The 15,862-nt window shown below is 42.4% G+C and overlaps 2 protein-coding genes across 3 annotated transcripts; one reads left to right on the top strand and one right to left on the bottom strand.

Annotated features, from left to right (window-relative positions):
• Positions 1–134: 134 nt before the first annotated feature.
• sgms2b (sphingomyelin synthase 2b) lies at positions 135–12,322 on the bottom strand. 2 transcript variants are annotated; one of them, XM_044098449.1, is made up of 7 exons: positions 12,087–12,322; positions 3,249–3,926; positions 2,865–2,982; positions 2,715–2,772; positions 2,501–2,596; positions 2,143–2,309; positions 135–778 (listed from the first exon to the last, which is right to left on the bottom strand). In XM_044098449.1, exons 2-7 carry the CDS (start codon positions 3,773–3,775, stop codon positions 605–607), a joined length of 1,140 nt encoding a protein of 379 aa, XP_043954384.1. In that variant the 5' UTR covers positions 3,776–3,926; positions 12,087–12,322; the 3' UTR covers positions 135–604. The 2 variants fall into 2 exon arrangements, with proteins under 2 accessions (XP_043954384.1, XP_043954383.1); XM_044098448.1 differs by lacking the exon at positions 12,087–12,322 and adding an exon at positions 8,336–8,469.
• Positions 10,358–15,844, top strand: aimp1b (aminoacyl tRNA synthetase complex interacting multifunctional protein 1b). Its single transcript, XM_044098458.1, has 7 exons — positions 10,358–10,491; positions 13,366–13,460; positions 13,925–14,038; positions 14,339–14,518; positions 14,586–14,785; positions 15,294–15,465; positions 15,557–15,844. The coding sequence occupies exons 1-7, from the start codon at positions 10,424–10,426 to the stop codon at positions 15,721–15,723; spliced, it is 996 nt and encodes a 331-aa protein (XP_043954393.1). The 5' UTR covers positions 10,358–10,423; the 3' UTR covers positions 15,724–15,844.
• The last annotated feature ends 18 nt before the right edge of the window (positions 15,845–15,862 follow it).

Genomic DNA, 15,862 nt, shown 5'->3' with positions numbered 1-15,862 from the left:
GGCCCCCAAACCACACGTTGGACACCTCTGCTCTATAAGTCTTGAAACGAAGGATGAAACAGAAGAGTGGCCTAGTCAAAGTACAGGCTGGAAGCAGCACCAGGTTGGCTGAATAAATAAAATCATTTGAAAAGTAATTTTTGGTTTTTATTCAGGTTCTGTGATGAACTGAAACATTTAAAGACCCATAAATAGAAACGCTGTGAGTTAGGGGGCGAATACTTCCCAAGGCATCGTCAAAGTCCAACAGAACCGAGCTCAGAACCGAGCCCGGAGAACAGGAGCAACGTTTGAACGATGAGGTGAAAGTTTCTCTGTAGAGTCCGTCTGCAGCGTCCAGGAACAAAGTTCCTCCAGCAGCAACGTCTCACTGCTTCGACCAGAGGAGAACCGCTCAGACCGCCGGCCCGGAAAGGTCCGTTTGGGTTCAGCACGCGCTCTCCAGGAGCAGAACTCAAAACGTCTTTCTGCTCCTCACTGATCCAGAACAAGTTGGGCCAGCAGCCTGGAACACCAACACCTCCAGCTGCTGAGCAGGGCGGTACCAGCTGGGTTCTACGGTCCGGGTCCGGGTCCCGGTTGGCCCCCCCACCCTGTCCGGTCCTCACTCGTCCCTCTCGATGCCCATCGTGTGGTACCTCTCTTTGCAGGAGGACAGCAGGGCCCGCGGCGACAGGAACACGACCGGAACCGTCGTCCGGACGTTCTTCTCCAGGAAGTTGAAGACCGGGTTCCACCAGACCCGGGTCAGGCAGCTGGACGCGGCTCCGCGCAGATCCTGGACAGACGTCACGACCAAGACAGAGAACAGACGGTAAAAACCAGGCTGCGGGTCCAACATGGCTAGCAGATAGAAGCTAAGCTAATATCACACGGAGAACTGAAACACTGAAACACTGAAATGTACAACGTTTACAAGTTAAACACTCACTTATCAGCATTATACATTACATACATACAATATACATTATGGTTGTCATAGCAACTGTTGAGGCAGTTGGTTACGGTGCCTACCAAGATGGCTGTCAGCTACAAAGTTCCTGGACGTGTTTCTACAGAAACAGGTTTCAGAAAAGTCAAGAAAAAGAATCAGAAAACGTCACAGCAGTTTGGAGAAATAAATAAGAATAAAATCACAACTGCTGCTGAAAACCCTCTGATTCCACCATGAATCCAGCAGAGGGCGCCCCGCCATAAAGTCCTGAACTTTTCTCCACTTGCAACAGAATTAAAACTTTATGAGGATTTTATTTAATAGACCAACAGGTGAAGTAACTGTAACTGTTTAGGTCGACTTTGGTCACGATTTTACTAACTCAAAGTAAGTTTAACGAACATTCAGGCGTTTCGTTTTGTTTTAGATTTTTAAGACATGTTGTAACATGTGAATGAAGAGATGAGTTCCCATGATGCTTTGCAGGTTGCTCCACTTTACCTCTAATCATGTTCTGTTCAACAGCTGTTGGTTCAGTACAGAAACTGGACTTTTTTACTGTACTGTCAGTAGTAAAGGCTGTTTGTACCGGTCCAGTTCATCTGACCTCTGACCTCTGCTGGAGCTTTTTGGACTGAAATACGTAAATAAATTATTGTTTTCTATAAAAAATACTTGAAAATCATCCAGGATGTTCTGGTTAAGTATTTTTCTGTCATAAGTTGATGAAAGTTAGAAAATGTGAGTGTTTAGAAGCTCCAGTTATTATTTACATATTAAAAATAAAGTGTAACATTTAATTACTATTTAGATTTATTAAGTTATCTGAAGCTACGCTCACTAAAAGTGCACAAGTTGGTTTCTCAACCAGTTAAATTAATGAAAACTAAAACTTTTTAGAGACAATAAGTTTGCATACATGCAGTAGAAAAATGATACACAACTTTCAACTTTAACTAAATAAAGCCAAAACATGGTGATGGCAGCATCATGCTGCTGATGATTTTCTTCAGCAGGAAGACGTAGACTGGTCTAGTCAAAGTCCAGACCTGAAGATTTAACTGAGAATTAAAACCCAAACATCATTTTCCTCCTCTCATCAGATTGCTGCTGCAACCGGACAGAGCCGTGGGAACGGATCCGCCCGGGACAGAACGGATCCGCCCGGTTCCGGACGGAACGGTTCTGCTGTGACTGATGGGACTCACGTGATTGTTGGCCAGGGTGTGGTACCACCAGAAGAGCCTGGTGGTGACGTAGTAGGCGATGACCACGTCGATGCTGTAGTGCTCGTGACCCATCAGGATGCAGACGACCCCGGAGGCGCTGAGGAGCCAGCAGGCCCAGCGGTACCACCACATCCAGCGGGGCGAGTCTGGAGAACACAGCTCAGGTGAAAACAGGAAGGATCAGTCAGCTAAAGACCAGAACCAGGAAGTGACTCCATGACGGCGCAGCAGCCCAACGTATCGAGTTTAAAAGGAGTTTTATTGTTAAAGTTTGTGTGAAAAGCTGCTGAAGCTCCTCTGGAGTTCTGCTGGGATGAAACCGGTTCTGTGGACTCACATTCCTGGATGAAGAGGTAGGACAGCGTCAGCATGACCGTGTGGCCGCTGTACAGGAAGTCTCCACACATGAGGTGAGAACCGGTCAGAGACAAACCTGGAAAATAAAGTTTGATCAGCTTTTGATCAGGTAAACTGATCAACTCTGACCAGCTGTCAGCCAATCAGAAACCAGGGCTTGATAATCAACCAATGAGCCGTTAGCGTGATGTTACCTCCTCCTGAAATCAGCCGGAGGATCCTCCATATTTTCCCCGTTGAGTCGTTGTAAAGCTGCAGAGAATCAATCGATTATTGGCTCCGAGCTTCAGCCAACAAACTGAGGATGAGGAGAAGAAGAAGAAGAAATGAAGTTCCCAACCAACCTTTGGGGCGCAGACCATGTGCTTCCCCGGCACCGGCAGCGTGGTGATGTACATGGTGACGCAGCGATACATGTAGAGAGTCCCGATGAGGAAGAAACACCGCCGGCCCACGATGGCTCTGCAGGGACGGAGAACCAATCAATAACCGATCAATAACTGATCAATAACTGATCAATAACACTAAAAAACACAACAAATACAGGCTAAACCAGAGGACATGGAGCCAAAGGAATAAAATACGTCATTTAATGGTTAATGTAAAGGCAGATCCTATATTATTATTATTATTATTAATAATATTAATGGATGTAGTAACCCCAGTATCCCCAGTAACCCCAGTAACCCCAGTATTCCCAGTACTCCCAGTATCAGTCCGTGTCGTACTTGTGTTTGAGCAGCAGCCACTGGACGAGCCAGAGCCCGACCAGAACCAGGCCGTTGGTCTCGGTGATGGTGAAGGCCCAGGGGACTCGGTCCACGTAGTCGAAGAACTTGTCCGGCAGCGGCGGGCTCACCGACTTGTCCGGTACTCTCTCATGGACGACGGTGATGACGACGGTGGTGAAGACGAGGTTGAAGAAGGCGTAGAGGAAGGCCACGCCGGTCTTCCACCACTCGCTGGGCAGGCTGTCGGCGGGCGGCGCCTCGGCGCAGATCTTCTCGTAGTCGCAGCGTCTCTTCAGCTTGTTGTTCAGAGACTCGATCAGCTTCAGGCTGCACAGCCCGCCGCGCTCGCGCCCGTCATCCCCGTCGAGGTCGTCCGGGGGGGGCGACGGCGTCGAGGCGTGGCGGGTGGGGTTACCGTTGGCAACCCTCTGTGGATGAATCTGTGTCGGGGAGTTTGACGAGGTGGCGTTGGCTTCCACGGGGATCCGGACTTCCTCCTTCTCAATCAGCTGTGAAGCGGCCATGGACTGGACTTTATCAACCAATCAGAGTCCTTCCAGTCAGTCTGTCAACCAATAACAGGCCTGACTGGTAATCAGGTCTGGTGCAGCTGTTTGGTCTCCGAGGTCACAGGTAAGGCAGAACCAGATCAGGTGAGTCTCAATCAGAGGAAACCTGAAAAACAAACATTTAAATTTAAATTGGAGCCATTTAGAGACCAAACATTCAGTTTCTGTGAGGTTAGAAGAGATTTCTGGTTCCCACTCAACACAGGAGACAGAATGGCATTTAAACTGTCTACTGCTGAAATGCTACATTATTTTCCCACTTCATCTGACATTTATTCAACCAAACCCTGGATTAACGGTAAACAGTCTAAAGTTTAACCTTCAGGAATTTCAGAACCTGCAGCTGAATCTGTGATCTGCAGTAAAACTTTTAAAACAAAGCTCAGCTGAGATAACAGCAGATATCAGGATGATAAGGAGATGAATCCTGTCTTTGTAGACCGGAATCGACCAATCAGCTGTAAGCTGTAAACTAGTCAATCATTTCAACTCTTCCTGCATCAGATGATTCATTTCGTGAGTCATTCTTTTCACCTGCAGCAGGAATTTTCTCATCTTCAGTCGCCCGACAGGTCGTTGACCTTTTACACACACACACACACACACACACACACACACACACACACACACACACACACACACACCCCATTGTGTGTGTTTACATCAGCCTGAGCGAACATGTACCTAAAATCATTTCCATATTTAAACATTCGGGGTTTTCCTACAGAAACTGATCTGATTCCAGAAACGTGTTTCTGTGTGGACGAGTCGAGTTTCTGCAGGTTTTTATGTATTTTTCTCCCCAGACTGTGAGCAGGAAGCGCTTTGACTTCAGGTAACCTCAGAGAGACACTCCCTCCACCGAGACATCCTGAGAACCAGTCTGGTCACATCCACTGGGAGGATGAGGAGGAGTCAGTTCAGCTTCAGTATCGGCTCAATGACGAAGCCCAGCTGAACGAACAAAGTCCTTTTATTTGCTCTATTTGTGGAGCTTCACACATTTGAATATCACAAATATTTTCTCACAGTAATGAAACGGGACGAGGAGGAATGTTTCCGTTTGGACAAGATGACCAACAACTGGAGCGTAAATGATTTAACTTGCAGAGACTGAAGCTGAACGGGTTCCAGACGACGCAGTGAAAAGGTTTTGGCCTTTAGGTTGTTCCATATGAAGCTGAACGGGTTCCAGACGACGCAGTGAAAAGGTTTTGGCCTTTAGGTTGTTCCATATGAAGCTGCAGCAGAAACTCTTGATGGTCAAATTAGATAAAAATGGAGCCGTTTAGAGAAGTCAGCATCAGGCTTCCAAACCCAAGAACGCTGCTCCAGCTGTCAAACACGGTGGTGGCAGCTTCATGCTGTGGGGATGTTTAGCTGCCAGTGGTTCTCTCTCATTACACAATTTAAATTCTTCAAAACAGCCATAAATCAACAGCTGGGTGACGGATGTTAGAGAGACTTTGTCACTATATTTAGCGACTTTCCAGAACCTCTATCTGGGAAACTTCTGGCAGCAACGACGCACCAATCATGATCCTACCATTGGAACCAGTAGGAACCAGTAAGAACCAGTAGCAACATTCAACTGCAGTAGCTGTTAAACCCAAGAGGGCAGCAGAGAGACGGTTTTAGAAAGAAAATATTCACTTTCCTAACTTATTGAGGAAGAAAACTTTTGACTTACACAGAAACATAATAACAGAACCCTGAGGAACCATTTTATACAGTTTATGGGTTTAGTTATGAGTTACCCTCTGGTCAGAACCATGTGAGCTACATGGTTGGGTTTTACACCAGAACAGTGACCCAGCCTGGTTCTGGAACCAGTTACCATGAGGCTTCTGGAATGGAATCAGTGGACTTAAAAATCTAGATCTACGCCAGTTTAAATGAACTCAACCAGTTTAAATGAACTCAACCAGTTTACAGAACTCAGTCTGAAGTTTTGTCTGATTGGTCAGAAGTTTGATGCAGGCGTTGCTCAGACAGAAATGTTATTTCTCTTCACTATCCGGTTTCTGTAAGGAGACGCAATGAGGAATTATGTAAACTCTGATGATTCTTCACTGAATAACTGTTATGAAAATATGACTGGTGAATGGTTAACAAGTCCTGGATGGAAACTGTAACATTGTTCACAGATTAGGGTGTTTGCAGAACAGTGTGGTCTGAGCCGGTGTATGGGAGGTGTGTATAAACGTGAACATGCAGGAACCATGTAACTGCCTGCTTGGATTCAGATGAAGTAAGAGGGAGGGTCCCATCCAGAGCAAAGGGGTTTTCTGTGGGCAGCTGCAGACAGAGCTGGATGAGGGGAGCAGGCTCCTCCAGCAGGCCGCAGGAGGGCAACATGGAGGCTCTGCATCCTGCAGGACCAGGACTGTAACACCGGACTGTAACACAGGACTGTAACACAGGACTGTAACACAGGACTGTAACACAGGACTGTCACACCGGACTGTAACACAGGACTGTAACACCGGACTGTAACACCGGACTGTAACACAGGACTGTAACACAGGACTGTAACGCCGGACTGTAACACCGGACTGTAACGCAGGACTGTAACGCAGGACTGTAACGCCGGACTGTAACGCAGGACTGTAACGCAGGACTGTAACGCAGGACTGTAACGCCGGACTGTAACACAGGACTGTAACGCCGGACTGTAACGCCGGACTGTAACGCAGGACTGTAACGCCGGACTGTAACGCCGGACTGTAACACAGGACTGTAACACAGGACTGTAACGCAGGACTGTAACGCAGGACTGTAACACAGGACTGTAACGCCGGACTGTAACGCCGGACTGTAACGCAGGACTGTAACGCCGGACTGTAACGCCGGACTGTAACGCAGGACTGTAACACAGGACTGTAACACAGGACTGTAACACAGGACTGTAACGCCGGACTGTAATGCCGGACTGTAACACAGGACTGTAACACAGGACTGTAACACAGGACTGTAACACAGGACTGTAACGCCGGACTGTAACGCCGGACTGTAACGCAGGACTGTAACGCCGGACTGTAACGCCGGACTGTAACGCAGGACTGTAACGCCGGACTGTAACGCCGGACTGTAACGCCGGACTGTAACGCAGGACTGTAACGCAGGACTGTAACGCCGGACTGTAACGCCGGACTGTAACACCGGACTGTAACACCGGACTGTAACACAGGACTGTAACACCGGACTGTAACACCATCGCTCTACTGCAGATTCTCAGACATCTAGCTCTGGTTTTATCATTTCTTCTTCACTGACTCACTTGTACTTGTGCATCATGACAGGTGTATTCAGGAATTTAAGAAAAGCTCATTTCAGTTGTAGTGTGTGTGTTAAATGCCTCCTCTGCCTGCTGACTCCCAGGAGCCTGTGTGATGGCCGGTATGTGAGCTTACAGCTAAAACCTGTGACTGCCGACTCATCCAAGGGAATTAAGGAAACCATCCCTGGTTGAGTCACAGGAAAAGTAAACTCACCAAGGCCAGGCCTAAAATCTGCTTCTGGACCATTCAAACTGATGTTATGGATCAAAACTTTAACAGGAAGTTGTACTCTAGTCCAGCTGCTGTTTGGACCCGTTTAACCTGGAGAATTTCTCCTCTGAACAAACTCTGTGCATTTCCTGGCAGCATCCTGTTTACAGAGTAGCAGGGAATTAGTCCTAATGAAGTTAGAAACACGGGAATTCAATTTCCACATATTAGAGATGATTCATCAACACGATGCGGGCGAGGAGGAGCTACAAGCCTGAAAACGGAAATGATCAGTCTGACAGACAAACTCCAGATTATCAGAGAATGAAAGTCAGATTACTGTCAATAAAAACTGTCAACAGTTAACTAAGCTTCACATACATGATGTATAATCAGATAAATATTCTCTCAAGTCTCATAAATATGCTTAGATAAAAAATGTTAACACTAAAACACTTCAGCAGATGTCAGACAAGGTTATTAAAGATGTTATGTGTCATGTTTTATACAGTTAACATAAGTTAAGAAAACTTGTTTTAATTTTAGAGCTGCAGAAATATTTCATTAAAATGTAACATGAGATTTTTAAACACTTTTACAAAATGACAGAAAATAAGTGACAATATTCACTTTCCTAACTGCCTGAAATGGAAATGTAGTTCCAGACCAGAAAACCCATATTAACAGTGAAAATATTTACCTCGCTGTTGTTTTCAAGCCAACTCAATCAAAATAGTCTCAGACTTTTGCCTTCTTTAAAAACTGTCTCTAAGTCAACTGATCCATCGCTCAAAGTTTTCTCGGAAACTTAACTTTTTTTTTTTAGTGTCACTTTAAACTTTGTGGAATTTTCTGAGTTTTTTTTTTGAGTCCTTCGTTTTGAAATTACGACGTGAAGCTGAATCCAGGAAAACACCTGTCGACCACAAAACGTAACTTTGGAGGTTTCCTGTCCACTAACTAATAAAATCTAGAATAGTTTAGGCTTTTCTTCTTCTTATAAGGTAGACAGAGATGTACTCACCGCTTTCTGAAACAATTTCACGTCTTCTTCTCGGAAATGTGTACCTTTCTCTCGCTTTCCTCTCCGTCCTCCCTCTTTTTCTCCGCTAGCCCTGGTGAAAGAAGAGCCCCGCCCCTGGCCCGTGGCTCGTGCTTGGCGTTCCTCTATGTTTAGACTCCAAATATGGTTCGCGTACTTCCGCACCCTGGCAGTGCTCTCTCTCTCGGTTTCCGCCCCGCTGAGTCACCTCTGCGCATGACTCACCTGAGCTCGGTTTCACTCGGGATTTTTCGGAGAAAGTAGAGAAGTACAGAGCTAGCTGAAGCTAGCAGCGAAGTTCGGGCAGATAAATCTAAAATATTCGTCATTACCCAAAGTTATTTGTTAAACTTGAACTTTATGGTTCCACATAATTAAAAAATATTAAAACATCTGACACACAACCTGTCAGATACAAACTAAATACAAACAACCTGAATGCAGTTTCATTTTTTGCAGATTTTTTCCATTTTAAAAAATCAGATTTTATTTTTGAAATGGGTTTGAATAATAGTTTTATTTCTGAACTTTTAAAATATTTTTTTCAGTTGCTTATTTTTTTATGGCTGAATATTTTTATGATGTTGTTATAGACGAGGTAGGTACCAAAGATTTCTACTCAACTAAGCAAAACATATTTTCACAGAAGTGAAGTAAAAAGTGTTTGGTAAAAATGTGACTCAGGTTGAGTAACTAACAGATCTGAACGTGTGATGTAATAGTTGAAAATGATGTCATCCTGCAGACAGAAAGTAATATGTGCAACTTCAGATATCTTAAAGACTAAATTGGAAAAAAGAATACAAATAATGATCATAATGTTAAATTAAAAATAATAACCTGACACATAATTACAAATTTAGACTGAACTTTTGTAAATCAATTTCTTTCAATATGTCAGAACAGGTTAGAGTACTGCCAGTCATCTGTATGGTTTACTGTATCTTCTTGATCTTGAAATGACACAACAGGCTCAGCAGATTGAAAGTAACATTAGAACAAAGCTTATGAACAAACAAGAGGTGCAGATTTTAATGCACAAAAAGGCTGAGAAACAGCATTTTATCACCTCGTTCACTGAAAACAAAGCAGAAACTAATCTTAGATGATTATAAAATCCAGGCTCTGACTGATGAGTTAAATGAAATGCATCAAATTTAACATTCGGACATACAAGAGGTTCATTAGTTGTTCAAAAATATAATAAAATAAAACTTTGTGGAATTTAGCCAATGACTCTGAAGAGTCAAGATGTTCTTCACCAACCCTGAACCCAAAATCCAACATGCTGCTTCACTGCAGGAAGTTGATTGTTTGTAGTTAAATCAAACACATTTATACAAAACATCTGGCGTAAAACATGCTACACTGTTTAAATGCCAACATGCAAAACAGGGTTGCTAATGTAAGTTAGCTTAGTCAGTGAACAAAAAAATAGATGTAAAAAAACATCAAACTAAATAAATAAGTTAAACTAAATCTAAATTAAAACCGAAGCACAAATTTCCAAATCCAACTACTTACTCTGATTAGTTTGGATTGTAGTTTGCCCAATTCCCCACTAGGTGGAGCTAATTGTTCATTAAATCAGTGCAACCAAAGTTCAAGCACATTCATGTCCTGCTTACCTTGCCTTAAAGAGATCAACAAAATTTGCATTTATTAGCAAAGAAAACTGTTTGTTAGTGACTTATGTCGTTGAAATCTCAGATAAATACTTTCATTTCAGATTTTATTGGAATTTCATGTAACAGACAAAAATAAAATGAAAGATTTTATTCATAACAGAGATCTTATATGAATAAAAAGTAGAAATCTGAATTAAATGCACTTATTTTAGTGGTTTAATTGACTAAAGGTGAACAGGTCCAGAGGTGTGAAGACTTTCTGTTCATCATGCAGTTTGTTTTCACTCTGCTCAGTGAAATACGGTGGATATCAAAACGTAAGCCTCTGATTCTCCTGTGGTTAAAAGTGGAGGTATGTGACCTTTGACCTCTGGCCACAGATGGTGCTGATGGAGGCAGACAGCTGACAGAAGGCGGACCGGAGGCCAAACCCCTCGGCTCCATGCGCGTCGTGCAGCGGAGCCAGCCGAGCGTCAACATGGACAACATGGAGAACCTGTTCAACCCCAGGTACCAAACGATCTACGACTTCTTTACCGAAACAAACCAAACGTTTTTCACATGAGGCTGCGCCGTTTCATTCCCAAATGGGAAATTTATCTTAAAAAGTAGCACTAGTTCACCTTTGTTTTCCAGATTAAGTCTTAAAGTAGAAACATTTTGGTCAACATTAGAGCAACAGACCTGGATGTTTCACTGAAACTTTACTCATTTATCCTGAGTTTTTTCCTCGTCTTCATGTGTTTCCAGTCATTTATCAGTCTGAGTCCGTTCTCAGTGTACTTACTGTACGTTCATGTGAGTGAGCTCCACTAGCTCCAGGTATTTTTAGCATCAGGCCTGTTGCAGCTGTTGTGTCTCTGCATGTCAGGAGCTCTGAGTGGGTTTGTTTGAGAGGACACAGGAACGGTTCCCACAGGACAAAAACACGCATCTACAGCGTCAGCAGCAGCAACTTAAAATATATTCTTTTTAATCACCAACTACATTAGTCTCTGTTAATCCGAAATATTAATAAACAACAAACATGCATGTTTACGGAAGTAAACGTGAGCTTTATCTGCATAATTATGCAGAATTATTACACAATTATTATTACACAAGCAGGAAGATGAAAAACATTTTTCTAATGAAAACATTTTCCAACCTCATTTTTCTATTTTCATCTGTTTAGGTGAAAATTATAACCAGCTCAAAACTTCTGAATAAACACAAAAAAACAATCCTTGAATAGAGTTGTTTTATATCAGTTAATATAGATAATTATTGATTAGTTTTTTGTTTTAAATATCCCAAATATTAACAAACTGGTGGTGTGACCTTTACTGTTTGGGCCACAGTTTTCTCTCCAAGCTGCTGTTTTTAAAAAAATATTTAAACAGTTATGAGGCACAAATCCTAAACTGCTGCTGCATAAGTTACTCAGCAGGTTGTTACCAGGTAACCAAAGAATGTGTGAGTTGCTAAGCAACCAAAGAGCGAGAGAGTGAGTTAGTTGAGCCACCTGCTTTGCTTTGCTAGCTGTGAGAAGTTAAGTCGCTGAAGTCTTTCCTCTGTTTACATCTCCCAGAAGGCTGTGCGGTTCTGGATCGGAGTTTAATTGATATTCTATCAGACCTCTTATGTATTGATATATTGATATATATTGTTATTGATTTATTATTAAATCTACTTTTGGGCTCATCTTGCCTAAATAAAAGAAGCTTCACAACAGACACACAAACACACACACACACACACACGCACACGCACACACACACACACACACACACACACACACAAACAAAACAATAAATAATAATAAACGTAATTGTGAAACAGATGTGAGACAAATACACGTTCATGCAAATTTCACAAGGTCAAATCAGAAAAACGTACCACTTATTTAACTCCACTTTCCTTAACCACCGGAAGTTCTTATACCGCGTGCTGGACGTAAAAACGTTTTGCGCTTTGTTTGTACTTTGTATAGATATTTTAAATAATTGGAAAGCTAAGGGTCTTGAGATTCTAACAGGTTATGCCACTCAAGGATACAGTTATAACTGTAGACAGTGAACTGTTTTGTCAAACAATTTAGAAATGCAAAATAACGTCCAACTCACCGGTCAAAGTCTCCATCATTGACAGAACAGAAAATCTCGAACAAAAACGGTCTTTTTACGTCCACAGTGGTCCAGTTAACCTAATCCCGTGAGGTTTCTTAGTCCACAACAAGTCTGACGTCCACAATCTAATATAATCTACCGCTGACACCCTTCAAATTTTCCTTCATATCTATTTTTCTCCCAAATGTTTAACTAATTTCCGTTAGCATGCTAATTTTGTTGCTTGGGGGATATGGCAGGCCGATTTGACATAAAATCAGTTTCACCACACCCACATTCCAGACATCTGAAATTAGTTTGACTAGGTGTATTTATAAATTAAGATAGCTATAAAGTATATTGTGAAATGTATATTTCAGATATAAACAATTATGGGATGACTAGTGTAAAGTTACAATATCTCACTTTTTATCTGGAGCTATAATTTGATACTACAATCTTGACTAGACAAAATTCTCCAAATTAAGTCCCAATAGCTTTAAACACCTTTTCTATAAGAAGTATCTAGAATGAAATTTCAGACTTGAAATTTCATTCAAGTCTGAAACAACATCATCTTTATATCTTGAATTTGTATTCTGTTTTGTCAAAGTGTCACAAATTTATGTATTGTTGAAAATGTTCCATTTTTAGTTTGTTAATGGGTTGACAGCACTTTAGCTTTTCAAATCCGTTTTTAAGTTCCTTGTGTTTTTTAGAGGCGAATAAATAGGGAATTATTTGCCCATTTCTGAAGCAAACTACATAGTTTTGCATTCTCTGCGTGAGTTCTTCTGACATGGTGCCATTTTATGATAATTTCGTGCAGGAAGCTCTTGCACTCCTTCATGGTTTAATATAAACAAACTTTCCTGGTGCGTGGCGCCCGGAGGCAGGCAGCGTCCGCTCAGATCTCATCTAAACATAAACATCTGATCGTCTGTGACGTCATTGTTCCATTTCAATAACGATGTTTGACTGAATATTGTTTCTGTTGGTGTTTAACCAGACAGACTGATGACATCTGAACCTGACAATAAAGAGCACTTTAAATAGACAGCTTTAATTTTACATAATGAAAAAATGATTATTTTGTTTAACTATATTTATTTTAAAATAAATTGATAAACATTTCAACCAGTTCTACAAATAACAGTAATTAATGCTAATCATAATGCACCAAACTGAAAATTGTTGCTAATATTTCAGTTTGGCAGAAAACCTTTGACCTCTGACCTCTGTCAGCACAACCTTTGTTTTATTTGACGGGTTTTTCTGTTGCTTTTTGTTTGTTCAGCCTGGCAGCGGCTCTGAAGAAACTGGACCCGGAAGATGGAGAGCAGATCATGGAGTACTTTAAAACCCACGCGCTGCTGAGCAGAGAAAAAGCCTGTAAGGCCCACAAACCCTGAGAGTTTAATGACAGGGTAAAGGTCAGAGGTCAGCTCAGACATTCCCATCCATGAACACAATCCCACATTAATTTTAGGCTTTTACAGCCTGACTGATCCGGCTCTGTCTGTTGACTGAAACCAGTTTGGTTCTGGTTCTGTTGGGTCCAAACATGTTGGTTCTGGATGTTGAAGAGTTTGAAGGAATGACCAGATATGTTTGGTGATTTTTCACCAGTGACTCTTGTAACAAAACGTTCTAATAATTAACATTTATATTTTAACTGGATTTCTCACTTAACAAGAAAAAAAGTGCATTTGCAAAACTGTATCCAGAAACATTAAAAAAAGTAAGGGAAAAAAAGCTAAATCAGAAAAATATGTAAGGAGTCAAATATGTTTTCATTCTCTATATTTCCCACACAGCGCCACCTTGTGGATGACATGATATTGTGTGTGTTGCAGTGCTGCAGGCGTCCGTCAGAGAGCAGAAGAAGCTGCTGGTTGAAAACGCCAAACTGAAAAAGGACATTGACCAGCTGAGGGGTCAACTGCAGGACAAGCAGAAGAGACGCAGCGGTACGGAAACTACCAACAATTCAACAACTTTAACATTAACACCTAAATATCATCTTAACTCCACCAGGTCAGACATTTATCCAACATTTCTTTAAAAGACGTTCTCATTGGGGACTGAGGATCCATAAAGTTCTGAAGGAAGTTTTATGGAAATGTTTTTAAACTCTTGGAAACACAGTGGACAGTCTTAGACTGCGTTAGATTTGATATCTTGCTAAAGGAAAAGTTACTCAGATGCATTCAGCCGTCAGTGGTATTTCCTCTCTTTCTTGCTGATTTAACATGTTTTCTTTCTTCCAGCCAAAGCGTTGTTCTCTCAGGCTCCGCCCCCTCACAGTGTAAGCCCCGCCCACTCCAACCCTGACCCCACCTCGCCCTCAGGACCAACAGCTGCTGTTCCTTCAAGCTGTCCTCCTCCCTCTGTTTCCTCTGGGGAGAGCAGAGACCGACCAGGCAGGCGGAGGAGAGGAGAGAGGAAAGGTAACAACAAGCTGAAATAAACCGGAAGACAATAAAACCACAGTCACGTTTTATATCCATCTTTTAGCTCGCCCGGTCTCAGACCCGCTCTCTTTGGGGGCGGAGTCTGACATCGATGCGTCACGTCTGGATCTGCGCGTTGGAAGAATCCTGAGCGTCCGGCGCCACCCGCTGGCGGAAGCCATGAGTGTTCAGGAAGTGGATGTGGGAGAAAACTCCCCGCGGACCGTCGTTAGCAAACTGGGAGGGTTACAGGATCTGGACCAGGTAAAAACAACATCATCTTTATGTCAGGTGTTTTGAATGAAAACTGACTTTCATTGGGACATTTTTAGATTAATTTTCCAATTATGAAGTTAAAAGTTTTCTTAACAAAATTAGACTTTTTCTGAGACCGCTTTCAAAAAGATTCAAGATGTACTGAATTAATTCCTACAATTATATCAAAACTTTCCAAATCTAGTTGCAATAGTTTCCTGTTTAAATAAGAAATGAAGGGAAACCCTGGATTTAATGAACTAGATTTTACACAAGTACAAGGAATTTGACTTAATTTTTCAGCCGATGTCAAATTTGGAGTCATAATAATACAAAATATGTCTGAAAATTGTATTTCTCTAGTAAATCATGCTAGCAGCTAACCAGTATCAAGCTAACAGCTAATGCTAACTCCAAATTAGAGAAAAGCTGACTTACTCAAGAGTCAGTAAATAATCTTTACTGTGGTTTTTGTTTTTTATTATTAATTAAAGCTGTTTAAATTTCCCCTTGACAGCTGCCAGGCTCTCTTGGAGTGTTTCTGTGCAACGTGAAAGCCTCTAAAATGAGGGGCGTGGCCTCGCATGGCCGCCTTCTCTGCTGCTGCGCCTCTGATGTCATCACTGAGCTGCTGGTGCCACCTTCAGGCTCCGCCCCCGGAGACAGAATCACCTTCCTGAGCTACCCTGGTAACTATGGCGACAGTGCTCAAGCCATTTTCAGCCTTTATGAGGCTGTTAGAACCGATACCAACATTAGGATCCGCCATGTTTGTTTTAGGTGAACCGGATGGTGAACTTTCATCCAAACAGAGGATCTGGGAGCTTCTGCTGCCTGACCTGCAGGTGGACAGTAAAGGTGTGGCCAACTACAAAGGCTGTGGGTTTGAGGTGAAGGGGAAGGGGCTCTGCAGGGCTCCATCTCTCACTAACTGCACCATCAGATAGAAAACTGCCCCCTTCTGGATCATTTGTGTAAAAACTGCTGGTACACGTTTCTGCTGTTGTGGCTGCAAATGAACTGACAGACCAAAGGCAAAATACTTAAATAAACAGACAAAAGAATGTTTTTTCTGTTGCTTTTTAA

This window comes from Gambusia affinis, linkage group LG18 (assembly GCF_019740435.1).
Source record: "Gambusia affinis linkage group LG18, SWU_Gaff_1.0, whole genome shotgun sequence".
In the NCBI taxonomy this organism is placed as follows: Eukaryota; Metazoa; Chordata; class Actinopteri; order Cyprinodontiformes; family Poeciliidae; genus Gambusia; species Gambusia affinis.
Note: the sequence above shows the minus strand (reverse complement) of the source record. Positions and strands in the feature narration are given on the sequence as shown.